General features: G+C 46.9%; 1 protein-coding gene across 8 annotated transcripts in view; it reads right to left on the bottom strand.

Moving 5' to 3' along the window:
- Ptpra (protein tyrosine phosphatase, receptor type, A) overlaps nt 1-27,966 on the bottom strand; it is a 108,379-nt gene that overhangs the window by 2,925 nt on the left and 77,488 nt on the right. For all 8 annotated transcript variants that reach the window (XM_087649035.1, XM_087649049.1, XM_087649029.1 and 5 more), the window contains 13 exon segments: nt 23,044-23,134; nt 20,431-20,507; nt 18,882-18,918; nt 15,995-16,092; nt 14,775-14,894; nt 13,869-14,035; nt 13,071-13,206; nt 12,042-12,191; nt 10,397-10,490; nt 9,852-9,928; nt 9,278-9,412; nt 4,706-4,831; nt 4,474-4,625 (listed from right to left, as the gene is read on the bottom strand). In XM_087649035.1, the coding sequence (XP_087505161.1) occupies nt 4,474-4,625; nt 4,706-4,831; nt 9,278-9,412; nt 9,852-9,928; nt 10,397-10,490; nt 12,042-12,191; nt 13,071-13,206; nt 13,869-14,035; nt 14,775-14,894; nt 15,995-16,092; nt 18,882-18,918; nt 20,431-20,507; nt 23,044-23,134 (1,460 nt within the window).

Genomic DNA, 27,966 nt, shown 5'->3' with positions numbered 1-27,966 from the left:
CAGTGCTGGGACTACAGTGCTGGGACTACAGTGCTGGGGTTACAGTGCTGGGGTTACAGTGTTGGGACTACAGTGCTGGGACTACAGTGCTGGGACTACAGTGCTGGGGTTACAGTGCTGGGGTTACAGTGCTGGGGTTACAGTGCTGAGACTACAGTGCTGGGACTATAGTGCTGGGTTACAGTGCTGGGGTTACAGTGCTGGGACTACAGTGCTGGGGTTACAGTGCTGGGACTACAGTGCTGGGGTTACAGTGCTAGGGTTACAGTGCTGGGGTTACAGTGCTGGGACTACAGTGCTGGGACTACAGTGCTAGGGTTACAGTGCTGGGGTTACAGTGCTGGGACTACAGTGCTGGGACTACAGTGCTGGGACTACAGTGCTGGGGTTACAGTGCTGGGGTTACAGTGTTGGGACTACAGTGCTGGGACTACAGTGCTGGGGTTACAGTGCTGGGACTACAGTGCTGGGACTACAGTGCTGGGATTACAGTGCTGGGGTTACAGTGCTGGGACTACAGTGCTGGGATTACAGTGCTGGGACTACAGTGCTGGGACTACAGTGCTGGGATTACAGTGCTGGGGTTACAGTGCTGGGACTACAGTGCTGGGGTTACAGTGCTGGGGTTACAGTGCTGGGTTACAGTGCTGGGATTACAGTGCTGGGGTTACAGTGCTGGGGTTACAGTGCTGGGACTACAGTGCTGGGACTACAGTGCTGGGGTTACAGTGCTGGGACTACAGTGCTGGGACTACAGTGCTGGGGTTACAGTGCTGGGGTTACAGTGCTGGGACTACAGTGCTGGGGTTACAGTGCTGGGACTACAGTGCTGGGGTTACAGTGCTGGGGTTACAGTGCTGAGACTACAGTGCTGGGACTACAGTGCTGGGGTTACAGTGCTGGGACTACAGTGCTGGGGTTACAGTGCTGGGATTACAGTGCTGGGACTACAGTGCTGGGACTACAGTGCTGGGGTTACAGTGCTGGGGTTACAGTGCTGGGACTACAGTGCTGGGGTTACAGTGCTGGGACTACAGTGCTGGGACTACAGTGCTGGGGTTACAGTGCTGGGGTTACAGTGCTGGGACTACAGTGCTGGGGCTACAGTGCTGGGACTACAGTGCTGGGACTACAGTGCTGGGGTTACAGTGCTGGGGTTACAGTGCTGGGGTTACAGTGCTAGGGTTACAGTGCTGGGGTTACAGTGCTGGGGTTACAGTGCTAGGGTTACAGTGCTGGGGTTACAGTGCTGGGACTACAGTGCTGGGGTTACAGTGCTGGGGTTACAGTGCTGGGACTACAGTGCTGGGGTTACAGTGCTGGGACTACAGTGCTGGGGTTACAGTCCTGGGTTACAGTGCTGGGACTACAGTTCTGGGGTTACAGTGCTGGGTTACAGTGCTGGGGTTACAGTGCTAGGGTTACAGTGCTGGGGTTACAGTGCTGGGACTACAGTGCTGGGACTACAGTGCTGGGGTTACAGTCCTGGGTTACAGTGCTGGGACTACAGTGCTGGGGTTACAGTGCTGGGGTTACAGTGCTGAGACTACAGTGCTGGGACTACAGTGCTGGGGTTACAGTGCTGGGACTACAGTGCTGGGGTTACAGTGCTGGGATTACAGTGCTGGGACTACAGTGCTGGGACTACAGTGCTGGGGTTACAGTGCTGGGGTTACAGTGCTGGGACTACAGTGCTGGGGTTACAGTGCTGGGACTACAGTGCTGGGACTACAGTGCTGGGGTTACAGTGCTGGGGTTACAGTGCTGGGACTACAGTGCTGGGGCTACAGTGCTGGGACTACAGTGCTGGGACTACAGTGCTGGGGTTACAGTGCTGGGGTTACAGTGCTGGGGTTACAGTGCTAGGGTTACAGTGCTGGGGTTACAGTGCTGGGGTTACAGTGCTAGGGTTACAGTGCTGGGGTTACAGTGCTGGGACTACAGTGCTGGGGTTACAGTGCTGGGGTTACAGTGCTGGGACTACAGTGCTGGGGTTACAGTGCTGGGACTACAGTGCTGGGGTTACAGTCCTGGGTTACAGTGCTGGGACTACAGTTCTGGGGTTACAGTGCTGGGTTACAGTGCTGGGGTTACAGTGCTAGGGTTACAGTGCTGGGGTTACAGTGCTGGGACTACAGTGCTGGGACTACAGTGCTGGGGTTACAGTCCTGGGTTACAGTGCTGGGACTACAGTGCTGGAGTTACAGTGCTGGGTTACAGTGCTGGGGTACCACATCTGGCTTTTTTGTGGGTTCTGGGGATAAAACCTGAGCTGTCAGGCTTTCACGGCAAGTGCTTTTATCAATGAAACCATCTCTCTGACCCAAAGTCAGGCATCTTCTAAAAGATTTTAAAGTTGCTGTGCTAAGAATTGGGGGGTTGTGGGGAGAGCAGGAAAGGCAGTATGGGAGGGAAGGTAGCTTTGACTGAGGAGCTGTGGGGAAGGTAGAAACATCTGGGTTCTGAGAAGATGGGGCAGGTAGAACAGGATTTACTGATGGCTCAGATATGATGTGGAGAATGAAGACAGGACAGTTCTCAGGCTTCTCATGAGTTAAGCCGTAACTCTTAAGACCTAAGACACCCATAAGAGCTGTCAGACGCCTTTAATCCAAGCACTTTGGGAGGCAGAGGTAGGTGGATCTCTGTAAGTTTGAGGCCATCCTGGTCTGTATAGTAAGATCCTGTGTCTCAAACACAAGACTAAAACAAAACAGAGAGGTCTGAAGAGGTGGCCCAATGGTTAAGAGCACTGGCTGCTCTTGCGGAAGACCTGGGTTTCACTCCTAGCACCCACATGTCAGCTCACAACCACCTGTAACTCCAGTTCCAGGGGATCTGGTGCCCTCTTCTGGCTTCTGTGGGCACCAGACATACACTCAGCACAAAGACGTAAAGCCAGACAAAACATCCTTACAAGAAAATAAAAATTAAGACAGAGAGGTAAGCACGAGTGGAAAGGACATGGATTTAAAGGAGATTTGGAGGAAAGACCACGAGTTATGACTTGAATCTTAAGCATCAGATCCCTGAGTTGAAATTCTGAGTACTAGACACACACATGCCAGGGAGCAATACGGAGTTTGTGGGAGAGTCTGAGCCCGAGACCAAGGCTCAGCAGTGGGTATTACAAGCAAAGGAGTTTAGATGGCTACCCACGGAGGAGAAGCAGCACAGGCAGAGATGGGAGAGTTCATAAAGATGAAGACCGTAAGAGAAGATATCAAAGCATATCACAAAGGGACGGTGATGGTGCCCAGTGTGAAAAGCCTTAGTCACCAGCCACCTTGAGGCCACAGGTAGTCCTGGTGGAGGGGAACTGCAATGGAGTGTCGGGGAAGGGGGGGCTCATAGTGTAACTGGAATGGGAGGAGAAAAACTTGAAAGATAGTACTGACATAGGTTTTACTGTTTTGCTATACAGTTGAGGATAACCTTGAACTTCTGATCCCCTAGTGTCTATCTCCTGAGTGTTGGGATTACAGGCTATGTGCCAACAAGTCTGCTTTCATGTGATGTGTTCACAAAGCTACATCCTCAGCCCTATAATAGGGGCATATCTTTGAGAGACTACAAAAAAAAACAAAAAAAAAAAAAACAAAAAACAACAACAACAACAAAAAAACCAAACCTTCCTTTTTTTTTGAAACAGGGTTTTACAATGTAGCCCTGGCTGGCCTGAGACTTACTCTGTAGCCCAGGCTGGTCTTGAACTTAACAGATGTACCTGCTTCCTGAGTACTGGGATTAACGGTGTGTACCATCATGCTTCACGAGACTTCACTATTAAGGACATGCATTGGATAAACTTTTTTTCCCCGGGGGTGTTAGGGATTCCACTTGGGGCTGTGAGCATGCTAGTCAAGTGTACTACCACACCTCAGCCTGACATCATTTTCCCTCTAACGTGCCATCTCAAACAGAGTCACCTGCTCCCCAGAATATGGCTTCCTCTTTTGTTGGTTATGTAACTACTAATTTGGGCTGAAACTTAGGGAGCATTCTTGACTTTTCTTTTTTTTTCTTTCTTAGTCTCATTGATCCCCCCCCATCATTGTCAAGATACTCTCTTGTCTTTCATCGCACCCCCACATTATCTAACTAATCTCTCCACAGTGTTGGCCTTCCTTGCTGCTCCCCTTCTTCTTCTTTTTTTTTTTTCTTTTTCTTTTTTTCGGAGCTGGGGACCGAACCCAGGGCCTTGCACTTGCTAGGCAAGCGCTCTACCACTGAGCTAAAGCCCCAACCCCGCTGCTCCCCTTCTTAAGAGATGAATAGTTAAGAGATGAATAGAATATCCCCACTTCCTCAGCACAAAATGCAGAATTCAAACGATAGGACCCCCTCCAATTACCCAACCCAGGCGCTCAGCAGTGTCTGTCTCTCCTTGTGGTCTGACCAGTACTCTCTACCTGCACCCCTCCCCCTGGTTTCCTCTGGTCCCTGCTGAGGGAAGGGCAGGGTCAGCGGTACCTGCAGTGCACAGTGATGGGATGGTTCCCTGACTGCTGCTGCTGCTTCTGCACTGCTGCGATGATGTTGATCATACCCTTCCCATCGCTGGGGATGCCCACCTCAGGCCAGCCGTGGAAGTGGAACTGCCGGATCTGCCGACTCTTGTTCTCCTTTGGAAGAAGGGCGATCAGGGACACAGTGGAAGACTTGTTCTTTCTGTAGGAGCAGCCCCACCCGGTACCCATCTCACCCTGGTGTTGGTGACCAGGAGGTCTCGGACAGTGTAGCTCTCACATTCCTCCTCCTTCTTCAGCTCAACTGTGATGTCTCCATAGGACACCAGGCCATCAGATGGCCAGTACTGGGCACACTTCTCCTAGAGGAACAAGTGGGAGGTGTGTGAGGTCAGGGCTAGCATTCATGTGTGGTAGAGCAGTAGTGCCTGTGAGTAGCCTGACTCTTCACAGCACCGAGACCTTTCTTCCTGACATTTACATGTGCATGCATTTATGTGTGACTGCTTTGCTTGCATGTACATACGTGTACCACCCGGGTGCCTGGGTCCTACTGAAAACACCTCAGGTTGGCCTTGAGACTCAGAGATCTACCCTTCTGCCTCCCAAGTGCTGGGATTAGAGGTGTGTACCACCACGCTGGGCCCACGGGTTCTCTTTGCCCTTTAGTCTGTAAACAGTTAAGGGTTGCCCACCTGCCGCCTGAAGGTTGCTAACTTAAGCATTTCTTTCTTTCTTTTTTTTTTTAAGATTTATTTATTTGTTATGCATATGAGTACACTTAGCTGTCTTCTGACACACCAGAAGAGGGCATCAGATCCCATTACAGACAGTTGTGAGCCACCATGTGGTTGCTGGGATTTGAACTCAGGACCTCTGGAAGAGCAGTCAGTGCTCTTAACCACTGAGCCATCTCCCTAGCCCCAACTTGAGCATTTCTAATCTTTTTTTTTTTTTTTTGTAGTTTCATAGTTTAATTTGATTGGCCTGAAATAACAAAGGCATTTCAAGCATCTTTCATTGCGTATTGGATGTCCCGCAATAAACAGTCTACTAAATTCTGAACAAAAGGTTATTAGCAAGTTTTCAAAAAATTTAAAAATTAAACAGTTTTTTCAAAACCATTAAGTAGTAAGTGTATCTAAGAAACTAATTAGGACAGATGCCAAAGCATTTCTAATCTTGCTAGTGGGCAGAACAAGCCAGTACCATCAGACGCTATAAGAGAATTACATACCAAGGGCCAGGGATGATGCCTCATGACTATAACCCTAGCACTAGGAAAGCAGAGGCAAAGAGGACTGTGAGTTTGAGAGGAGCTTGAGTTACAAAGTAAGATCTGTCTCAAAAAAACCCCAACCAACCAGCAAACTAATAAACAGGTACTGAAGACCACACCTAGCAGCTTTAGGTCATAAAATCAGTTACTCACAAGGGAGGAGGCAGAAGATAAAGAGGCCCCCTCCAAGCTGGGGAGGGGAAGGAGGATGGAAACAGCAAAAATGTAGCCTCTTTTGGCTGGCTGATGTCAAGAGTGGGTTAAGGTAGTTTTGTTCGGTGCTGACTGACCTGGGTTGCAGACTCCTGCTATATGAGTTTGATGGTGAAAAAGCTATTGCAGGGAGCTGTGTAAGGTATGCAAGGTGTGAGATACATCTGGTCATGTGATAGAAGTAGGATTTAGTGGATGTTATGGAGAGATACTGGAGAGATTGTTACAATTGTGATGTCTGGGGTTATCCTCACTTAGGAATGCCTCAGTCTGTGAAGGACTCTTCATTTAATTTAGTTCTTCATGTGGGCTCAACAACAAAAGCCAGCATAGTTTGGAGTTAAAACAAACAAAACAAAGTCACACTCTGAGAGAGAATGTTAGAGGGGCAGTACCAGCAGAGGCCCTCTTGGCAGTGTGAATGGTGGTGACAGCAGCACCAGTGTTTGAGTGGCTGTGGAGTTGAGACGGAAGGCAAAGGACAGCTTCAGTTCAGGGATCTCCTGGGCTGTTCTCCCTTAAGGGACAAGAACCTTTTTAGGGGACAAAATGTGAGTCTAAGGAGTCTTGGCAGTGAGAAGGCCCAAGCTACAAGCGCCCAGGGATCCTGCTGGGAGTAAGGGTAAAGCTGGGGTTAGGCCCATGGAGAACATAAGGCTGTGAAGAAAATGAGACTCCCCTCTCAAAACCGTCACTGTTCGGTTTGTAGAAGGGTCTGAGAGAAGGGTGTGACAGACAGGGCAGGAATGGCGCACATACCCACAACCCCAGTGTTTGGGACAGTGAAGCACACGGGTCTTCATTACTCTGTTCTTTTCTATCCTCCCTCCTCTCTCCCTCCCGTTCACAGAGACGGTCTTACAACATCTCTACATAGTTCTGGCTGCCCTACAACTCACTATGTAGATCTGATTGGCCTGGAACTCAGCAGAGATCCTTTTGCCTCTGCCTCTGGAGCACTGGGATTAAGCGCATGTCACCACTTGTTAAAAGGATGCTCATTTAAAAGCCAGCCTGGGAAATAGTGTAAGAATTTCAGAAATAACACAGGGCTGGGAATGCAGCTAAGTTATTGACCACATAAGAAGTCTTAGGTTTGTTCCCCAATATAGAAAAAATGAGGCATGGTAGTGTACACTTGTAATCCCAGCACTCAAGAGTGGTAGGGGCAGGAGGATCAAAAGTTCAAGGCTAGCCTTGGCTACACAGTAGATTTGAGGCCATCCTGAGATACATGAGATCCTGTCTGTAAATAAGTTTAAGTGAGACGAGGAGGAAGGGCTGAAGCAAGTTTGGGAACTAGCTGTCACCACTAAATATTCCTAATATTTACATGTATGGACATTTTTAGTGAGATCTCCACAAACTCAAACAGGATTCTATAATAAGGAGTGACATGGTTATGTTTATATTTTTCAGAAAGATAACACTTAGCTGCTAATGAAGAACTAAGTTTTGGGCAGGACATAGAAAGAGTGGTGTCAGGCTCCCCTGGGTGAGGCCGAGCTGACAGCTGCATGGGAGGCAGTCACATGACCATAGCTCCTCATGTCAGAGGTAATGGCGAGCACCAGTGGTCAAACTGTAGAAGTGTTCAGAGGCTACCAGGACTCAGCCACAGACTCCCAGGCTGCACACTGGGGCCGGGAAGAACTCAGAGAGGAAGGTAACTCTAGAATTGTGACATGAGTCAATGGGTTAAAGGTACACTTCCTTATTTAGATGGGTTCAGAGTTGAGTGAATATGTGATGACCCTTTTATTTCCGTTTGAGCTCGCTGCCAGGGTTAAGAGGTCTGTTTATAAAAAGACACTTATTCATTTATTGTGTGTGGATATGAACGTGCCATAGGGTTCACACAGAAGTCAGAGAACAGCACCCTCGTCTACTGAATCATCTCACCCCAGAGGGCTTTTAAGAAATATATAAATTAGACCTGTCAAAGGCAAAAATTGTCTAAAAAATTAACTGACGTTTTTGCACATGTGTGTGCATGTTCATGTGTGTGTGCATTCGTGCATGTGTGTGTATGTGCCAATGTGCACAGGAGGAGGCTTGAAGAAGGGCATCACATGTCATTTTCCTTTTCACTTATTCTGTGAGGTAAGTCTCTCCCTGAACCCAGGCCTTCATTTTCTCAGTGAGGATGGAAACTAGAAAGACCCAGAAATCCTGTCTCTGCCCACTGGAGAATACCTGGCTTACTACAGGGTGCTGGGATTCAAACCTGGTCTCTTTGGCTGAGCATTGAGCACTACTGCTGAGCCATTGCTCCGGCATCTCCAATGCTCTCTGGTACAATGTCCTAACTCTTCTCTATGTTGCAGAAGTTAACTGTTACGAGGCTACACTAGCTTCTCCAGGCTTGTCTTCTGATCCTGGACCCTGGTGGACGATGCCCCAGGGACAGTGAGTTACCTACTTAGGATGGCACACGGACATGATGCAAAGAGGTTCAAAAATAAGAACTTTGGGAATGCAGCCTGAAATACAGGACAGAATATGATACCCTGAAACTGGGAGTGCTCCGCTGAGGCTGCACTATCAGGAACAGGGAGTGGGGAGTGATTTCCTATGCTGAGGAGCTGATCTAGGGCATCTCTGAGGAACTCCAGACAATACTACTTTTAAATTGGCTTTAGGTCTTTTCTGCCTTAAAAAAGACCTTAAGTATGGGCAATGAAGCTGCTGACCCAGCAATGGGGCTGTTTTCTTATCTCTGGTTCTGAGAAAGCCCCTTGCTAATGATTTTTTTTTTTTTTATTTTTTGGAGACAGGGTCTCAACTATGCAGTCTTTGCTGGCCTGGAACCACCTGTGTAGATCAGGGCCTCGATCTCATACAGATCCTGCTGTCTCTGCCTCCACAGTGCTGGGATTAAAAGCGTGTGACTCCATACCTGGCCTCAAATTCTTTTGTTTTTTAAAATTTGTTTGGTTTTTTTTTTACTTTATACTTCTTAAATTTCACTGCTTGGTTTGTGTAGTAATTATAAAAGGTGACCATGTTTTAAGGACATCAGATGCTTCTACTTCAGAGACCTGGCCTGGCTATACAATTTCTCTTCTCATAGGCTTTGCCCTCCTAGGGAGGTAGGATGCAGAGGATGTGTGCAAAGCTAGTCTGAGAGCTGGATACAGGAGAAGAGTGAAATGGTGGGAGACTCTGGAATCAACTGGAGGTTCAGGGAGAAGCTGAGGGCAGCTTAGATACTACCCGGCGGCTGATATGCCAGGCAGCATCGGAGATTCAAACATACCTTATGGATGCCCCCAACCTTCTTGTGTCTCATAGCCCAGCATCCTCTTGAGCTCACCTGGCCTCTTTCTTCCAGTTCTGTTAGCATTACAATGGAGCAGGACTTCCATTCCCAGATCATTCGCCAGAAGTCCTCAGTTGTGTGGAGAAGAGGGCCCTGGCTGGCGATGTAGGAATCTTTCTGCCGGTAGCCCTGTATGGTCAGGTTAACCACAGAGGTGGTGTGTCAACAAGGGTGAGAGTAAAAGACAGGCTTATCTGGATGGATAAGAGCCCTTTGAAGTGACAGGGACCACCTGGAGGTAGACGGGTCCACAAAGAGCTCTCTTTTGACGAAGGATCATACCAGGGGAAGGGAAGTGGGGTATGGAGGTAGGTGGAAGAGCAGAAACAGGAAAGATTAGAACAGCGTTAGATCCTTGTGATTATGTTGTAAGGTTCTCTTCTAGAAAAATGTAGCATGTCTCCTTTACAATGTGCTCTTTGAGGCTAGACAGGCCTAGTGCTCAGGGTGGGGAGGCGGCAATGAACTGAGTAGCTGTTGACTGACTCAGAGATGTTCTTCTCAAGTAGGCATGTAAGGGAGGCACTGAAGTTCCACGGACACTCATGGGACATAACCCGTCACTTACATCAATGAAGGATGCGTTCACATAGTCTGTGTTCTCTTCGCCCCGTTTGACTGGAATGATCACTCTGTTAAATTCATCTGCAAGGAGGACAACGAATGGCTTGCAGCTCACCAACACTTACCCCTTACCAGCTTGTCAGTCAGTGGGGCAAAGACAGCCATGTTCCCTTGGCTTTTGTGCTTTTATATTTCCTGAAAGCACTAAGAACTGAGAGAATCGAGAGGCAGTGCTCTGCCTCTTGACTTTGGCAACTGTCATGCCCGAGAAGCTGGAGTGTGGAGGTAATGGGAGCTGGGGCAGGGAGACAGGAGCGGGGAGGGTGACGGGAGCTGGGGCAGGGAGACGGGAGCGGGGAGGGAGACGGGAGCGGGGAGGGAGACGGGGGCGAGCAGGGAGACGGGAGCGGGCAGGGAGACGGGAGCGGGGAGGGAGACGGGAGCGGGCAGGGAGACGGGAGCGGGGAGGGAGACGGGAGCGGGCAGGGAGACGGGAGCGGGGAGGGAGACGGGAGCGGGCAGGGAGACGGGAGCCGGGAGGGCACTTACATGGAATGATCTGTAAAACTCGGTTCTTCTTCATGTTGGCTGGAAGGTTTCCCGTACGCATCTTGTCATTTTGGATTTTGATTGAAGTTAATTTCTGAATGAAGAAAGAAAAGTGACTATCGTGCCCAGTGTGGCAACTCCTGGCAGTCACCAAGGCCACACTCAGGCTCCTGACTGCACTTTTTCTCCCTGTAGTGCTCCATCCCCAGCTCCATTTTCCTGTCTTTAAGTTTAGTAAGAAGTCAAAAGAGTGTTTAAGCAACACCTTCTACCCTCCCGTGGAACTTCCTGAGATTCCTCTGACCCTGAATTTTCTGGGCCACTTTTCTGTGTAGAAAAATATTCAGATGATATTCTTCCTTCCTGGTTCTGAGGTTGCTCTCTTGTCTGCATGGGTACGTTCTTTATGTGTGTGCACGTGGACCCCAGAGGTGGAGGCTGGGCGACCTGCTTTATACGCCCCACTGTACTTTTTGAGACAGGGTCCTCTCATGGAACCTGGAGCTTGCTATTGCAGTCAGCTGGTTGGCTGACCAGTGTCTGTCCCTTTTCCCGTCTCCGTCCCCCAGTAGTGTGGTTACAGACATACCCCATCACACAGAGTTTCTGCATGGGTGCTGGACATCCAAACTCGAGTTGTTAAGCCTGTGCAGCGTCCCAGCGAATCAAGTGCTCATTACTCTAGGTGAACGGTGCTCTACGTTCCATTCACTACTTGTCTTACATCTGAGAGCACACTCACCTTGTCTCTACATAGTCCACCCTGTCCTGGAGCTCACTGTGTAGACCAGGCTGGCCTTGAATTCACAGTAATCTGCCTGCCTCTGCCTCTCAAGTACGGGGACTAAATGTGTACACATGGCTTAATTTTTGAGATAGAGTCTTGCAATCCTCCTGCCCCAACCACCCACACAGCTATAATTGTAGGCCTGCAGTCCCAGGGCCTGCTTGGGCTTGAGTTCATTTTTGTTTGTTTGTTTGTTTTTTGAGACAGGGTCTCTCTACGTAGTTCTGGCTGTTTTGGAGTTGCTGGCCTCAAATTCAGAGATCCTCTTGTCCATGCTGGGACTAGAGTGAACTACCATGCCTGGATTCTAGGAGTATTTCTTGATGAGAGTATGACACGGGTTTTATGTATTTACTCTTTGGGGGTAGAGGGCTGCTGGCGACTGAGGCCACAGCCACATGCTATGCATACGTTCTATCATTGAGTTAAAACCCTAGTCACAGGCCCTGAGTGTTGAGTCACTGTCTAATAGCATCAGTAGAGGTCGGCAATCTAGGGCTCATGGGCTAAATATTGCCTGTTACCTGCACGTAACAGCCTAAATCATTTGTTCACTTGTCTCCGGGTGCCTTTGTGTTACAATGGCAGATCGAGTAGTTGGAATACTGCAAAGCTCAAAGCTGTTTATCCGGCCTCGGTGCTGCTGTACATTATAACCATCTAGGCGTGCCAAGAGGCTTAAGGAAATACTGTTTCCTATTCGTTTTCCTTACAGACAGTTCAAGTGACTTTATCATGCAGGACACACTCAACTACCACTGGCCGCGGCACACACAGAATTAGCATTTTTATTAGATATGTTTTTTTTCCCCCGGACAGTGTGTCCCTTCTGTATAGACACTGTCAGCTTCAACTCACCTTAAATTCCTCCTCTAGTCCATTGTTGCTAGTTCCTGGGATCTTGTTATAAATTTTTTGCAGGTGGGTGTCTAGGGAAGTCACTTCCAGCTCTGTGTCGCCATATAGATAATGCTCCAGAAGGGCCTGGTATATGAAGACGTACTGCATCTGAAATGCGGGTCACACAGGGCTCAGTTAGGGGCGGCGTGCTGCCGGATCACTTCAGTGCTAGCTCTACTCAGTGCACTTTCCCTCTGACTTTAGCAGGGATAAAGTTGTCGTCCACACTGTCCCAATACAGTGAAGCAGGACTTGAAATGCATGAGTTCCCCTGGGGGTGGTTAGGTTGGGAGACAGGGGCCTGGCCTGGCGATTCCACAGTATGAAGAGTCTGTCAGAAACTGGACACCCACAAAGTCTGTGAAAGTCTGCAAGGCCTGCAAGGCAGACCTCAGCCTGCCTGGATCCATCTTGGGTCTGTGACCCCATAGTCTCACCATTGCTCTTGGACTTGACTGCATCATGTAGTGGGCCCTGGCGTGCTCGCTTCTGTAATAACTGTTCCCTTATCCAACGGTACAGTGGAGATGACAGCTGCTTTTCTGGCCCCCAGCCTCAGAGCTGCAGCCTCGTGTATGAGATTTCTTTTTAAAAAAGATTTTTGTTTATTTTGTGTATATGAGTGTTTTGCCTCATGTATGTGCATGCCTATTACCTACAGAGGCCATAAGAGGCTGTTGTATCTCCTGGAGCTGGAGATATAGATGGCTGTTAGCCTCCATGTGCGTGTTGGGAACTGAACCTGGGTCCTCTGGAAGAACAGCTAGTGCTCCTAACCACTGAGCCTCCTCTCTACCCCCCATGCTTTCTTCTTTATGTATACGGCAGAAGAACTAACTTGTAATTTGTCCTCTGACCAACATGTGCATTCCATGCACGTGTATACACCCTATGTGATGCCCATGCACAGTGAGCAGGAGTCCTCAGAGCAGGCAGATGTCCTGGCATTAGAAAGCCCTTCCCTTGCCTCACCCACAGATCACTCACGTCTGTCTGGACCATCTGGCAGCGCTGGGCCCGGATCCGGCTCACAAACCCATATACATCCACTTTGCGCTCCGAATGCATCATGTCCAGCATGGCATCGATGACAACAAAGGTGCCAGTGCGCCCTACACCTGCACTGTAACCAGAGAGCATGGGGTCAGTGTGTGCAGGAGCAGCAGGGACGGTGCACGGCTCAGGCATCTCCAAGCAGCCACATTATAATTTCCAAAGGGACAGAACCCTATGTTAGCATCAACAACCCTACTGTGCTAGGAGCTGCTGGTCTCTAGTTATCAGGGCCTAGGCACCTGATAGTTAAGGGTCTCAAGACGGCAAGGGAACTGAGCCAGCAGCCAACTGGCTTCACATTGCAGTCTCTCCACTCCAAACCTAGGAGGGCTGCCCTCCTAAGAAGAAAGGCACATTAACTCCAATAAATACACTAGGAAAAGCAAATGATTTTATCTCATGCATGATTGTCAGGGGTATATACTGAAAATAATGGGAGCCAGGGAACAAATTCTATAACTGCAAATACTGCTTCTAGAGGTAAGCCATGGCCTCTGGCTCGAGTCTTCCTTCACAGTTATTTTAGAACCTGAGTAAGCTGCCTGACTCTCCATCTTCCTGCAGGTCATATTCTCCACCCCAGACTAGAGATGGAGGATTCTTTCTGGCTGCTTCCTGGGGTCCCGGCTATGCACTCTTCTGTGTCAGTGTCCTTGGTCAGGGTCCCTGTGCTGATCCTTTGCTCTGGCCAAGGGGGCGGAAAGTGGGCAAGGGTCAGGCCGCACTGACCTGCAGTGGACCACGATAGCCCCTGCATACTGAGGGTTACAGGCTTTCACCTTCTTGAGGAACTTGAGCATGCCAATTGGGGTAAAAGGCACCCCAAAGTCTGGCCAGCTGGTGAAATGGAACTGAGTGATGAGGCGCTGTGGCTTCCTGTTGGTGACGTCGCCCACCTGTGAAGTGAGGAGTGAAGCATTGGCTCTGGTAACTGCAGGAGGGCAGGCGTGGTGTGAAAGGTGAGGAACAGAGAGGAGGCTGTGCAGATGCTACCTCACTTGGCCTAAAATGCAGGGGAAGGTCAGAGAACCTGGGTGACCTGGTCTAAGCCCAAGAACCATTACGGTAAAGAGCAGAGCTGGAGACACTCTCTGTACCAGGCTGGTCTCCTAGTCAGATAAAGGTGGGCACCACCACAGCTAGCTGGGCTCCTGATTCTTGGTAAATCCTCTTTCTGCAGCACCCTAATCCCACACTCCAGCTCAGGACTCCATGGGCCCTCTGGAAGGCTTACAATAGTCCCAGCATAGCCTTAGTGTTCGAGATCCTTAGCGAGGTGAACACAACATCCAGTAGACCGCCCACTTCCTGAAACCCCTCTTCACGTGGCCTGGCCACACTCAAGGCAATCAAACTTTCCTTGAACCATCCTTTTCCTCCCAGCCACTCAGACACGCTCATTCTGCTTTGACAGCGAGGTTTCTGGAGGTCAGGTTCCTGGTGTCGCACCCACAGACTGTGTACCATGTAATTCCTGACACCCACAGACTGTATACCATGTAATTCCTGACACCCACAACTGTATACCATGTAATTCCTGACACCCGAGTAAGATGCAGACAACCCAGGCCTTGCCACCCTCTTAATGGTGGGCAGATACTACACAAACGCCGGAAAGGGGGCAGAAGACTGTACCTGCTGGATGCAGAATTTCCGTACTGTGTAGTCCACCAGAACAGTCACATCCTCGACAGACACACGGACATTCCCATAGGTCCAGCAGCCTTGGTCTGGCCAATACTGGGCACATTTACACTACAATGAAAACACACACATGTCTCTCACTCAAGACTGCCCCTGCGGGTGTAAAGGGACCACAAAGCCTGTCTCTCCTCTGTCACTTCAGTCACAGGTTTAGTTACTGTATCTTACTTTTCTCTTCAACTGTGCCCGGCCTCACTCACAGTCCTCTCCGTCTTTTCTACTCCTACCCCTCAGCTCAAGGCAAACGGGAAACCTGTTTTAACCAGCAAAACCTGCACCACCTAATCTCCCAGGTCAGGCTACATGAAGAAGGGACTGGTCATATGTTGTGACAGAGTTACTGTAGTGTCCCCACATAGACTATTGGCTTGTTGTTAACCCAAGGTCTTCCTGGTGACTCAACAGCTTCCAAGAGTTAACGGTCTGCTTAGTCAGCTTAGAGCATAGTTCATAAAACCCAGCCCCAAACTACCCTTCTAAGCACCATGGGACTGCTGAGCAATACACTCTATAACCTACTGTGAACAGCGGTGACAGAGTGCCAACTTTGAGAAAGTCAGACACCAGGATTTATCTCTGTGGGCTGTCAGTGTAGTGGTGTGAATGAGAATGCCCCATAGGCTCACAGATGTGAATGCTTAGTCATCAGGGAGTGACACTATTTGAGAAGGATTAGGAGGTGTGGCCTTGTTGAATAGGTGTGGTCTTGTTGGAGGAAATGTGTCACTAGGGATATGCTTTGAGGTTTCAAAAGCCCAAGCCTGGTCCATCATTTCTCTTTTCCTGCTGCCTGAAGATCCACACTTATTGGGGCTCTGCTAGTTTATATGGCTCCCTCTATCAGCTTGAGGATATACCAGAAGCTTTAGAAGGTGCTGCAGGAAACCAAGGGAATGAGCGACCAGAGAAGCTGAGGGGAAAGCCTTTCGTCTTTTCTAGCTAATGCTCACTTCTCCCTCTTGGTTACTTTGGAATGCGAATGAGCTATTTTAATTCCAGACATGACGATGTGCCATGGATACCTCTACCCCCGTCCTGAGATTTATCTGAGGTTTCTAGGCTACAAGAAGAGACATTAGCCTGTCTGGATGATCTACTAGTACAGTAACGGAAGGAGCCTGGTCGGGCTTGCTTCTAAACCCTCAGCTTACCTCCTTTCTCTCCTTCAGGTTGGTCACCATGACAATGGTGGCTGTGTTCTGTTCCCATATCATTCTCCAGAAATCATTCACCGTTTCTTCTTTTGGTCCTAAAGCAGCCAAAGTGAAGATTGAAAGTTCAGGGAAAATAATTCTAGAAATCTAAGACTACTCAGTCCTCATTTTTGGAATTTTGTGTCTACATATCTTCAGGGGAATATCCACTTTATTATCCATTTATCCACCTGCCAACTGAAGAAAACTTAATCTCAAACCAACCAACTAACCAACTGCCATGTATCTGCCACGTGTGTACCAGACCCTTCATTAGGACTGTGTACAGGAGGCTTCCAAGTAGGAAGGAACACAGTGGTTTTCTAAGGGTAAAGGATTACAAGTCATGACTGACGGTCCAGACAATGAGACAGAGGGCTACCTCTGACATTTACTGTCCTATTACATTCTGGAGTGAATGTCCTCAACCACAGAAAGTCGAGGACCTGTTCAGGCTGGAATTCAAATTTACTGTCCATACAGCACTTCTCAGAAAGTCATAAGAAATTCCTAAACAAAGCCAGGCTCTGCACAGTAAGGCAGATGATGGGATTTAGCAGTGGAGGCTGGTGGAATTCCTGGGTAGAATAGAAGTCTTCGTAACGCAATCGAACTCTGACAGGCGTGGGGGCACTGGGTCTGCTGCTATAGAACTAAGGCTTTCGGAAGACCCCAAATGCACTTAAAACCATGAAACCTTAGGAGGCAGCAAGAGAGCTCAGTGGGTAAAGGCACTTGTAGCCCAACCTGATGAACTGAGCTCAGTCTCTGGGACCCACACGGTAGAAGGAAAAGAAACAACTATTGTCTCTTTGACCTTTGTATGTATTCTGTAGCACGCGCTAGCCCCCTTCCAATAAATAAATAAAATCTTCAGCTCGTTAGCATGGTGGCACATGCTCTTAATATCAGCCCTTGGGAGGCAGAGTCAGAGAAATCTCTGTGAATTGGAGGCCATCCTGGTCTACATAGAAGACTTAGTCTCAAACCAACCAACTAAGTAGCCAACCAAATATCCACCTCAGTTGGATGTGGTGACATACGCTTTTATCCTAGCACACGAGAGGCAGAAGATCCCTGTGAGTTCTAGGCTAGCCTGGTGCATATAGTGAGGCCCTACCTAAAAAAAAAAAGAAAGAAAAGAAATTAAATCCCATTTATCTGAAGGTGTTGAAAGGAAAGAGTTTAAGGGAGAAACCAGCAGCATTTTCTATAAAGAACTAAATGACTAGAGAAATGAGAAAATGATTAATCTTGGAAAAGGAAAAACTACAAAAGCATGACATGTTAATGATAGGTTTTCTCCACCAATGGAATAAGTCAATTCAAGTCAAATTAAAGTATAAAGGGAAGGTTACTGAGGGCAGCTCTCAGGTGGGTTCACTGATCTCACAGGGGGAGGTCAGGGAAGTGGCTGTACACACAGACAGAAGAGCTGGGGGCAGAGAGAAGGGAGAAACGCTGAGAGAGAGTGGTGGGGGGGGGGAGGGGAATAGCTAGGGGAGGGAAGCCTGTGAGTTGGAGGTAGGTAGGTAGGAGGGGTGAGAAGGGCTGGGGTGCTGGTGAGGACTCTGAAATGTGTAACAGGCGTGGATACAGAGGGAGCCTGGAGGCCACTAATGGGTACCACAGGTGGTCATTTGTCCCTTCTGCCAGTGAGGAGAGAGATGGCTTCCTGAGGAACGCTGCCTTTATCTAACAGCCAGAAATCCTCCCACAGTCCAGGTTGAACCCTTTTTTGGATATTGGATGCCCCTTTGGAGTTTGAGGAGCTGCAATCTCTTTGGGTATAGCAGTGCTCTGCCAGAGGACCTGGGCTCAATCCCCAGCACCTGCATGGTGGCTCGCCATCATCTGTAACTCCTCAGGGAACTGAGACTGGTATTCAAGGAGCACAGTAGAGAAACAACCAAGATGGAGGTCTTTATAGTATATAAGAGAGAGACCATCCAGAGATGCCTGAAGATTCCGGAGCGGAGAGACAAAGACGCAGACTGGCCATGGCCAGCGTGCAACACTTCCTGGGAGCTGTATAAGCCTTCCTGGTGTGTCTGTTCATGTTTCTCCTTCTTTCCCTATGCTAATTCCCCCTTCCTTTAGTTCCTGTTTGTTTGTTTTTTAAGATGGGGTCTCACTACGTATCTCTGGCTGGTTATCTCCCTTATCGTTGGCAGAAGGGACAAATGGCCACTTGTGATACCTGTTAGTGTAACAAAGTGCATGCTGGCCTCCGGGCTCCCTCGGTATCACGTATCACAGTACCTGCACACATTTCCAGCATCTCCCTCCCTCCCTCCAGCTCACAGGCTTCTCTCCCCAGCTCCTCATTCTCCCTCTAACCTGCTCTTCTGGCTATGCTCTGGGCTCTGTCTCCCTCTGTTTCTCTTTCTTCCTCTCTCCCTTCCTCCTTTATTCATGTATCTCTGCTCTGCTCCTGCTAAGTCGTGCTCCTGGCCATGTTAAGTCTGCCTTTCTCACTCTATGCTCTGGACTCTTCCAGATTCCTCTGGAATGTTTTCTCTCTCAAATCTACAATAAAAAACCATATCACAAAGCAGTTATATTGTCAGCTTATACAAGGCAGCCACCCTGTGCTCTTAACCACTAAGCCATCTCTCAAGCTACAAGAGACTTCTGCTAGGAATCTAAACTCAGGTTTTCATGTTTGTGAGCAACCACTTCACCAACTGAGCCATCTCCCCAGCCCCCATATATCTTTTAGGTGACAGCAGTTGGAGAAAAGTTACTGTATTTTTATTATTTCATTTAGTATTTGGGCAAAATCCTCCACCCTCGTCCCAGTGTGGGGTCACGGTTTAGCCCAAGAATAAAATGTGGTCGTTACCTTGTGCAGCAATGAATTTGTTCTTTTCCTGGTAGCCCTGGGAGGAAAGGGATGAGAAAGAAAAGTGAAAAGCAGAATTTGGCAGGAATGACTCTCCGGTTGGCCTCTCAGTTCACAAAGTCTCTCCTATAGACGGTCTAGGCAATTCATAAGGATTTCCACTACAGAAGGCCCAGGAGTTGGCTTTGGAGAGGAGAATGAGAGATGATGAAGCTCAAAGGTGTAGGTAGTCTTCTCAAGGTGAATTATTAGGGATACTCAGGAGAGTATCCAGAGACTAACCCCTGGTCTACACTGCTTCTGATGCTTTACTAGTGTCAACAATGTGGGCCTCATGAGTGAGGCCTTCCAAGGCACGGCATATAAGGGTGGAGCTGGGCTGAAATTGTTCTTGAGGATGCTTCTCAGGTGAAAACAAACTCTACTGAAACAGCCAGGTTTGACAATGAGCTTCTCCATTAGTCAGTGGAGACGAGAAACAAAGGAGACTGGGGATGCCATTCAAAGAGATAAGGAGTCTCTGAGAGACTTGAGCAGACAGGGGCTTTCTTTTCTCCCTGTGTTGATGGCACATCAAGGTAGTGGTAAAATCAAAGGACGGACCTAAATCTGAGAAGTCATTTCCTGTTCTAGTTCAAACAAGGGCAAGATACAACTGTTTCATAGCAGAGAAGAAAGTATTTAAAAAGTCAGCAATAAATAGCAGATTTCTTACAATGGAACACAATGGAACACAAAAACTATAAAAAAACAATCCACAGACATTGGGAAGTGGAAGCCTGCCCAGATGGTTTCCTATGTGGAGTGGGTCAGTTACCTCCATGGAAGAGTGCCCACAGCGACATAGTAACATCACCTAATTACTAAAGCAGAACAGAAGGAAGAGCTAAGGGACTGAGGAAATGTGGCTACTTAGCTGCTTCCTTGGTCTGCATTCTGAAACCTGGGCCCCAGCTGGTTGTGTGGATGGAATTTACATTCGTTCCAGTAGAAACACTTTGAAAGACTTGCTACATGCCCTCAGGCATCTAAGGAAAGATAGTGAGGAACTGGTTCCTTCCAGTCTAGACCTGAGTCTCCAGTCAGAGTCTCCAGTGATCATTAGCAGGTGAGATAACTTTTGTGTTGCCCAGAATATAGATGTCTCCTGCTGTCTGCGCCACTTCAGTGAACCTGGGACCACCTTCCTTCCCTCAGGCCTTGATTCACAGGGGACTCACTGACCAGACTTACTTGGTAGCAGCTTTTCTTGTCTTGTTCTCTGTTATTTTTACTACTGAGGAGGAGACCTGCTTTTGTTTGCAGCATTTGAAAAGGCTCAAAAAAGGGTTTACAGAAATATACATCTAGATTCAGATTTCTGTACTGGAAACTGTGGCCAATAATGAAAAGGTAAAAGTATCTTTTAAATGAACCACTTTTTAAGAAAGGAATTAGCTACTTAAAGCAATCACATCTGTGAAGAAAAGCCTGTGGTGCAAGGAAGAAGTCAGCAGATGGCAGCCACTACCTTTCCGTGGGACAAACAAGAAGGGCACGGGCTCCTTACATTAATGAATGAGGCGTTGATGTAATCAGAATCTGGAACCCCTTCCACAGGCGTCAGGTGCACTCTGGAGTGGTCATCTGAGAAAAACCAAACAAGACATTAACACTTCAATAGATCCAATCTTGTTTCTCATTGTCCCCAAAGCAGATTAGCTCAGAAAGCTTGTGTCTCTGTGACTGAGACATGGCATTCCAATGCTCTTTGTTTTTTATATACTCTTACTTTGTAGATCAGGCTAACCCAGGATGCTCATTGTAGCCTAGGCTGGCTTGAACTCAGGACAATCCTCCTGCTTGAACTTCTCCAAGTTCACAGAAGCCACTGTACCTAGCCTTTAGGTTGTAGAGAACATTTTTTTAATATTTATTTTGTGTGCCTCTGCCTGCTTGTGCTTGTGGAGAATCAAGTCTCTCCTTCCACGATGTGGGATCTGGGCACTGAACTCAGGTCACTAGGCTTGCAGCAAGCACCTTTACCCAGAGCATCCTTGCTGCCTCCTACACTTGCCTTTTAAAACTGGTATTTAGTCTTAGCACCCAGGAGGCAGGGGCAGGGGCAGGGGCAGGCAGATCTCTGAGTGTGAGGACAGCCTGGTTTACACAGCGAGTTTCAGGACAGCCAGAGCTACATAGAGAAACCCTGACTCCAAAACTTTTTTAAGTTTAATATTAATGTGTGCGTGTGTGTGTGTGTGTGTGTGTGTGTGTAGGTCACAGGATAGCTTTCATAAGATGGTTTTCTCCTTCTATTGTGGATTGAACTCAGGGTGTCAGGAATCTTTACCTGCTAAGCCATTTCACCAGCCCTCAACATTATTTTACTTATAATGATAATAATAACAACAACAACAATAATAATAATAATAACAACAACAACTATTATTACATGTGCTACCCCATATATGTGGAGGTCAGAGAATAATTCTGTGGAGCTGGTTCTCTCTTTCCATATTTATGTAGCTTCTAAGTATTGAACTCAGGGCCTCAGGCTTACCCACTGAGGCAGCTCTCAATGCTGTTTTTAGTGCCCTAAATATGTAAACACCTCCACCACATTAGTGTTATTATATTGTATCTATAATATAGAATATTAAACAGTTGATAAAAAGTGCTTCTGGATAGATGAACTGACTATATACATATTTAAGTCAGGAGTGTATACTGCACAATACACCTACCATATGTGAAATGTTGTGTACATACATACGCACACTCATACATGGATACAAGTGAGATTGCAGGTTTCACCAATCACACCTGAGTAGGTATTTTCTCTATTAGTATTTACTGACACATTATGTACAAGTACTAATGCACTTACTGTGCACTAGAAAGCAAGCATTTTAAAGGGATGAGGGCCTGTGATATGGCTGAAAGGTTAGAGGCCCTTACTGCCAAGCCTGGAGATCCAAGAGCTACAAGACGAAGGAGACCCAGTTCCTGCAATCTGTCTTCCGACCGCCACATGTGCACCATGGCACATGTGTAGCTAAACACATACACACATAAACGCAATCAAAGTTAGGAAAGGGTTTAGGAGGGTAAATCTTTTAGACAAGATTTATTATTGCGCGAGTCAGAGCTCCTGAAGCTGGAGTTACAGTGGCTGTGAGCCTCCGTGTGGGTACCGAGCTGAACCTGGGTGCCCTGCAAGAGCAGAGCTGCTCTCATCAGCCGAGCCATCACTCTAGCCCCCAGTGAGAAAATTTTAACAAGCCAATATATAAATGCAAAGAAGTTCAAACAAACACTCTGTCTCATGCCCTACTAGGAAAAGCAAACTCAATAGCAGAGACTTAGAAAAATACGTTAGATGACATCAGTCTGTTAGATTATCAGTAGCTGATTCTGGGAAGAAGTTATGTTTAGGCTAGAAGTGGCCCTCCACAATGGTACTGCTATTGACAATGTCCAAAATGACAGTGTGGGCTTGCCCAGACTGGACTCAGACTAAGCACTAGAAGGACTGCTACCTAAATTCATTATCCCCAGAAATCTTGTGAAGTAATTTCTGCTGTCAGGAAAAGCCATTACTTCCCTTACCTGACCCTTACAACCAACTACCTCTGGCAACGGGCTGTAACTGATGGGCATCCCTGTGCTGGCTCCCAGGCCCACATGCCCACTGCCTGCTTCCCTTACACTGGCAAGGCTTCTCCCTGCTTTCACTATTCTCTCTTTTCCTGAGAGAGCACCTCTGCAGTCTGATTTCCCAATAAACCTTTCTTTCTAGCAATGGAGTGGTTTTATTCGGTGGTTTCACTTGCTTACAGCTAAAGAGAACTTTGTATGATAGTTTGTTTGGGTAAGCAGTGTGTGTATCAAACAAACAAACAAACAAACCACACAACCTACTTTCTGCCTGGTTCCATGGAGCTGCCCGGCCTGGTCTCTAGAAACTGGCCTGCAATTCAAACTGTGGTCCACTGTCCCACCTGACTGTGGGGTTGTCTGGCGTTTGGGGAAAGTACACGTGCTCTTTCAGCCCTAAGGATGAACCATATTGTTCTTACTGCACCCTCCTGTTACCAACTTGAAGATCTTTTCCATCCTCAAAGAATCTATGTAGGGGTGTAGTTTCAGATGCACTCCAAGAATCCCTACAGACACTCACAAGGCAGGATGTTTACATATCGGTTTTTTTCCTTGTTTTCTTCCTTGGAGGCAGCCTCACAGGTGGCCTGGATTGGACAGGCAGGGAGGGCCTGAAAGGTTAAGAGAAAGTAAAGGCGTTATTAAGAGGGATAAGTACCAAGCAGGCATTCTGCTTGACCACACCCATCTGTCAGTTACGCCTATTTGGAGGGGAACACAGACCCAGGTGAATATTTACAGCCTAACACAGAAACTTCACCCTTCTCCTACATTCTTCAAGCCTTAAGGATTCATTCAATACGGAGAATCCACAGGGGAGGATGCATGCTTCTTATATGATTATTAGAGTACTATCACAATGTGTGACCGGTAAACTGGGAGTGGGGACTATTAAGGGAAAAATGGGTCACATATTTATTTATTCATGTATGTATTTTGACCATCATGCAAAGGCAAGATGAAACTCAAGTGTGAACTATTCTGAGTGACTGGTTAGCCAGTGCCTCTTTAGAGGTCTTTCAGAGACAAGGCACGCAGGCTCTAGCACTGTGTGGCAAGGCCGGGTGGTCAGCACCCTCACAGCGGTGTGGCAGGTGGGAAACGATGGAGATGGGTGAAGTGACAGAGAATGGTTATCAATTCTGGAGTAACTGTAGCATAGCTGGCCCAGGGATGATGTAGGTAAACAAAGTGTCTTGACATGAGAGCCTGGTTGTATGTAAATCTGTTAACCTTCTCAGCCTGCATTACCTCATCTTCAATGCAAGGAGTGAATGACATAATGTCATGTGTGGTATAAAGCAGTATTCAGGAAATCAGTGTAATGAGAGTGTGATGCTGAATTCTATCTGAACTGTTCCCCTCTTGAGTGTTCCACTTACAGCAAAGAAAGAAAAACAGGAACTAATTTGGCTAACTGGGATAACTTCAATTGAGTGATCAGAACATTTTTTTGAGCTTTAAAAATTGCCCTATCTTCTGATCTAGCAACTCTACTTCTGATAATTTCCTCAAAGAAACAAAATGCCTGTGTGAACTCTTTTCCTTCATCATCTTTAGAGTGATTGAACACTGACACAAGCCAGTCTTCAGCAGCAGGGGAGAGTGGAGTAGATTACAGTGCATGTGTGACTTTACATTCAAACATATATGCTGTATGCCTGTTAGGCTAGGCATATAATATAGCAAACAATGATGAGCAAAATATACGTGGTTCTTGCCCTTGTATACAGTATAAACTTGTGAGTGACATTAAACTAGTAATACAAGTCACACACACACACACACACACACACACACACACACACACACACAGAGTCATGAAAAGCAGAATGCTATTAAAAAAAAACAAAAAGTATTGGAGAGGTCAGGAATTCAAGGCCCATACCTAAACATAATTAAAGTAATTTACTGCAAAACAACAGCCAATATCAAATTAAATGGAGAGGTACTTGAAGCAATCCCACTAAAATCAGGGACAAGACAAGGATGTCCACTCTCCCATATCTATTCAATATAGTACTCAAAGTGCTAGCTAGAATAATAAGACAACGAAAAGAGATCAAGGGGTTACAAATTAGCAAAGAAGAAATAAAGGTATCACTATTTGCAGATGACATGATAGTATACATTAAGTGACTCCAAAAATTCTACCAGAGAACTTTTTTGGCTGATAAGCAACTTCAGCAAAGTGGCTGGATATAAAATTAACTCAAGTAAATTAGTAGCCTTCCTCTACTCAAATGATAAACAGGCTGAGAAAGAAATTAGGGAAACAATTCCCTTCACAATAGCCCACAGATAATATAAAATATCTTGGGGTAACTCCAATTAAACAAGTGAAAGATCTGTATAAGACTCCAAGTCTCTAAAGAAGAAAGAAATTGAAGAAGATCTCAGAAAATGGAGAGATGTCCCGTGCTCATGGATTGGCAGAATTAACACAGTAAAAATGGCCATCCTACCAAAGGCCATCTACAGATTCAATGCAATCCCCATCAAAATTCCAACATAATTCTTCAAAGACATGGAAAGAAAAATTCTCAAATTCATCTGGAAAGGCAAAAAGCCAGAATAGCGAAAACTTTTTTTTTTTGAGTTCTTTTCTTTTTGAAATTTTATTTTTTTAATTAGATATATTCCTTTATTTACATTTCAAATGTTATTCCCTTTCTCGGTTTCTGTTCATAAGCCTCATCCCCTCCCCTCCCTCATATAGGTGTTTCCCCCCATCCACCCCCTCTTACTGCCCCCCCCACTCCCAACAATCCCCTGCACTGGGGGTTCAGTCTTGGCAGGACCAAGGGCTTCCCCTTCCACTGGTGCCCTTACTAGGCTATTCATTGCTACCTATGAGGTTGGAGCCCAGGGTCAGTCCATGTATAGTCTTTGGGTAGTGGCTTAGTTCCTGGAAGCTCTGTTTGGTTGGCATTGTTGTTCATATGGGGTCTTGAGCCTCTTCCAGTCCTTTCTCTGATTCTCCCAAAGGGGGTAGAGAAAACAATTCTTAACAATAAAAGAACAGCTAGGGGAATCACTGACCTCATGCTCTACTACAGCAATGGTGATTAAAACTGCAAGGCATTGGTACAGAGACAGACAGGTTGATCAATGGAAGAGAATTGGAGACCCAGTAATAAAACCACACACTTATGCACACTTGATCTTTGACAAAGAAGCCAAAAACAAATAATGGAAAAAAAAAGCATTTTCAATAAATGGTGCTGGTCTAATTAATTGGCTGTCTGTATGTAGAAAAATGAAAATAGACCCATATTTGTCACCTTGCATAAAGCTCAAGTCCAAGTGGATCAAGGACCTCAACATAAAACCAGATACACTGAATCTAATAGAAGACAAAGTTGGAAAGAGCCTCAAATTCATTGGCACAGGGGGAAATTTCCTAAACAGAACTCCAATGGCTCATGCACTAAGATCAAGAATTATAAATGGGACCTCGTGAAAATGGAAAGCTTCTGTAAGGCAAAGGACACAGTCAATAAGACAAATCGTCATCCTACAGATTGGGAAAAAAATCTTCACTACCCCCACATCCGATAGAGGGCTAATATCCAAAACATATAAAGAACTCAAGAAGCTAGCCACCAAAAAACCAAACAACCCAATCAAAAAATGGGGTATAGAACTAAACTGAGAATTCACAACAGAGGAATCTTGAATGGTTGAGAGGCACCTAAAGAAATGTTTAAAGTCCTTAGTGATCAGAGAAATGCAAATCAAAACGACCCTGAGATTCCACCTTATACTAGTCAGAATGACGAAGATCAAAACCTCAGGTGACAACACATGTTGGCAAGGATGTGGAGAAAGAGGAACACTCCTCCACTGCTGGTGGGATTGCAAACTGGTATGACCACTCTAGAAATCAATTTGGAGGTTTCTTAGAAAACTGGAAACAGACCTACCTAAAGACCCAGAAATACTATTCTTGGGAATATACCCCAAAGATGCTCCAACATGCCACAGGGGCGCATGTTCCACTATGTTCGTAGTGGCCTTATTTGTGATAGCTAGAAGCTGGAAACAACCCAGATGTCCCATGACAGAAGAATGGATACAGAAAATGTGGTTCATTTACACAATGGAATACTATTCAGCTATTAAGAACGAGGCATCTTGAGTTTTGCAGGCAAATGGATGGAACTAGAAAATATCATCCTGAGTGAAGTAACTCAGACCCAAAAGGACATGCAGCGTATGTTCTCACTAATAAGTGGATATTAGCTAAAAAAAAAAAAAAAAAAAAAAAAAAAAAAGGACAGAATGCCCAAGATATAAGTCCACAAAACTCAAAAAGGTCAAAAAGCTCAAAGGCCAAGTGAGGATGCCTCAGTCCCACTTGGGAGGGAGAAGAAAGCAACCTCGAAGGGCGGCAGGACAGGGGAGGGCGAGAGGGGAACATGATCTGGTATTGGGTTGGGGGGAAAAGGACTGAAGCCCTGAGGGCCAGCAGAAAGAATGGAAAGAGGCCATCTCGGGAGGAGGGAGGTTGAGAGGACCCTTTAGAATGTACCAGAGACTTAGGAAATGAGAGACTCTCAGGACTCAAAGTGGGGGACCCTACATAAAAGGCCCTATAGTGGGGAAACGGAACTTATTCAACCCACCTCCAGCAGAAAGACAGGGCATCAAGTGAGGGATGGGGTTGCTATCCTGAAGTCAAAGCTATGACCCATAATTCTTCCTGTCTGAAGGAAATGCAGGGATGGAAATGGAGAAGAGCCTGAGGAAAAGAAGGTCCAGCGACAGGCCCAAAGTGGGATCCAGCACAAGGGGAGGCCCCAAGACCTGACAACATTACTGAAGCTATGGGAGTTCACAAAAAGGGATCCTATCATGACTGCCCTCCAAAAGACCCATCAAGCAGCTGTAAGAGTCAGATGTAGATATTTGTACCCAATCAATGAACAGAAGCTGCTGACCCCTGTGGTTGAATTAGGGAAAAGCTGGAGGAAGCTGAGGAGGAGGGCAACTCTGCAGGAGGACCAGCAGTCTCAATTAAACCCCCCACCCCCAAAATCTCTCAGACACTGGATCACCAACCAGGCAGCATGAGCTGAGATGAGGCCTCCAACACATACAGCAGAGGACTCCCGGGTCTGGGTTCAGTCAGAGAAGATGCACCTAACCCTCAAGAGACTGGAGGACCTAGGAAGTTTAGAGGTCTGATGATATCCTTGTGGAGACCAGGGGGTAGGGGGAGGTATGGGATGTGGAACTGTTGGGGGGGGGTGGACTGGGAGGATAATAAAATCTGGAGTGTAAAAATAAATAAATAAATAAAAATTAAAAAAATAAAGCTTTAATTTCCATCCTTAAAAAAAAGCAAAGCAAAGCAAAGCAAAATTTTGATCAAAAGTAGATGTCCATGTGGAAGAGTGAGGCAGGAGATACCATTCCAGCAATGAATACTAGCGCCTGT

This window comes from Rattus norvegicus, chromosome 3 (genome assembly GCF_021556685.1).
Source record: "Rattus norvegicus strain SHRSP/BbbUtx chromosome 3, alternate assembly SHRSP_T2T, whole genome shotgun sequence".
Taxonomy (NCBI): domain Eukaryota; kingdom Metazoa; phylum Chordata; class Mammalia; order Rodentia; family Muridae; genus Rattus; species Rattus norvegicus.
The sequence above is the reverse complement of the archived record's forward strand: the minus strand, read 5'-3'. Positions and strand labels throughout refer to the sequence as shown.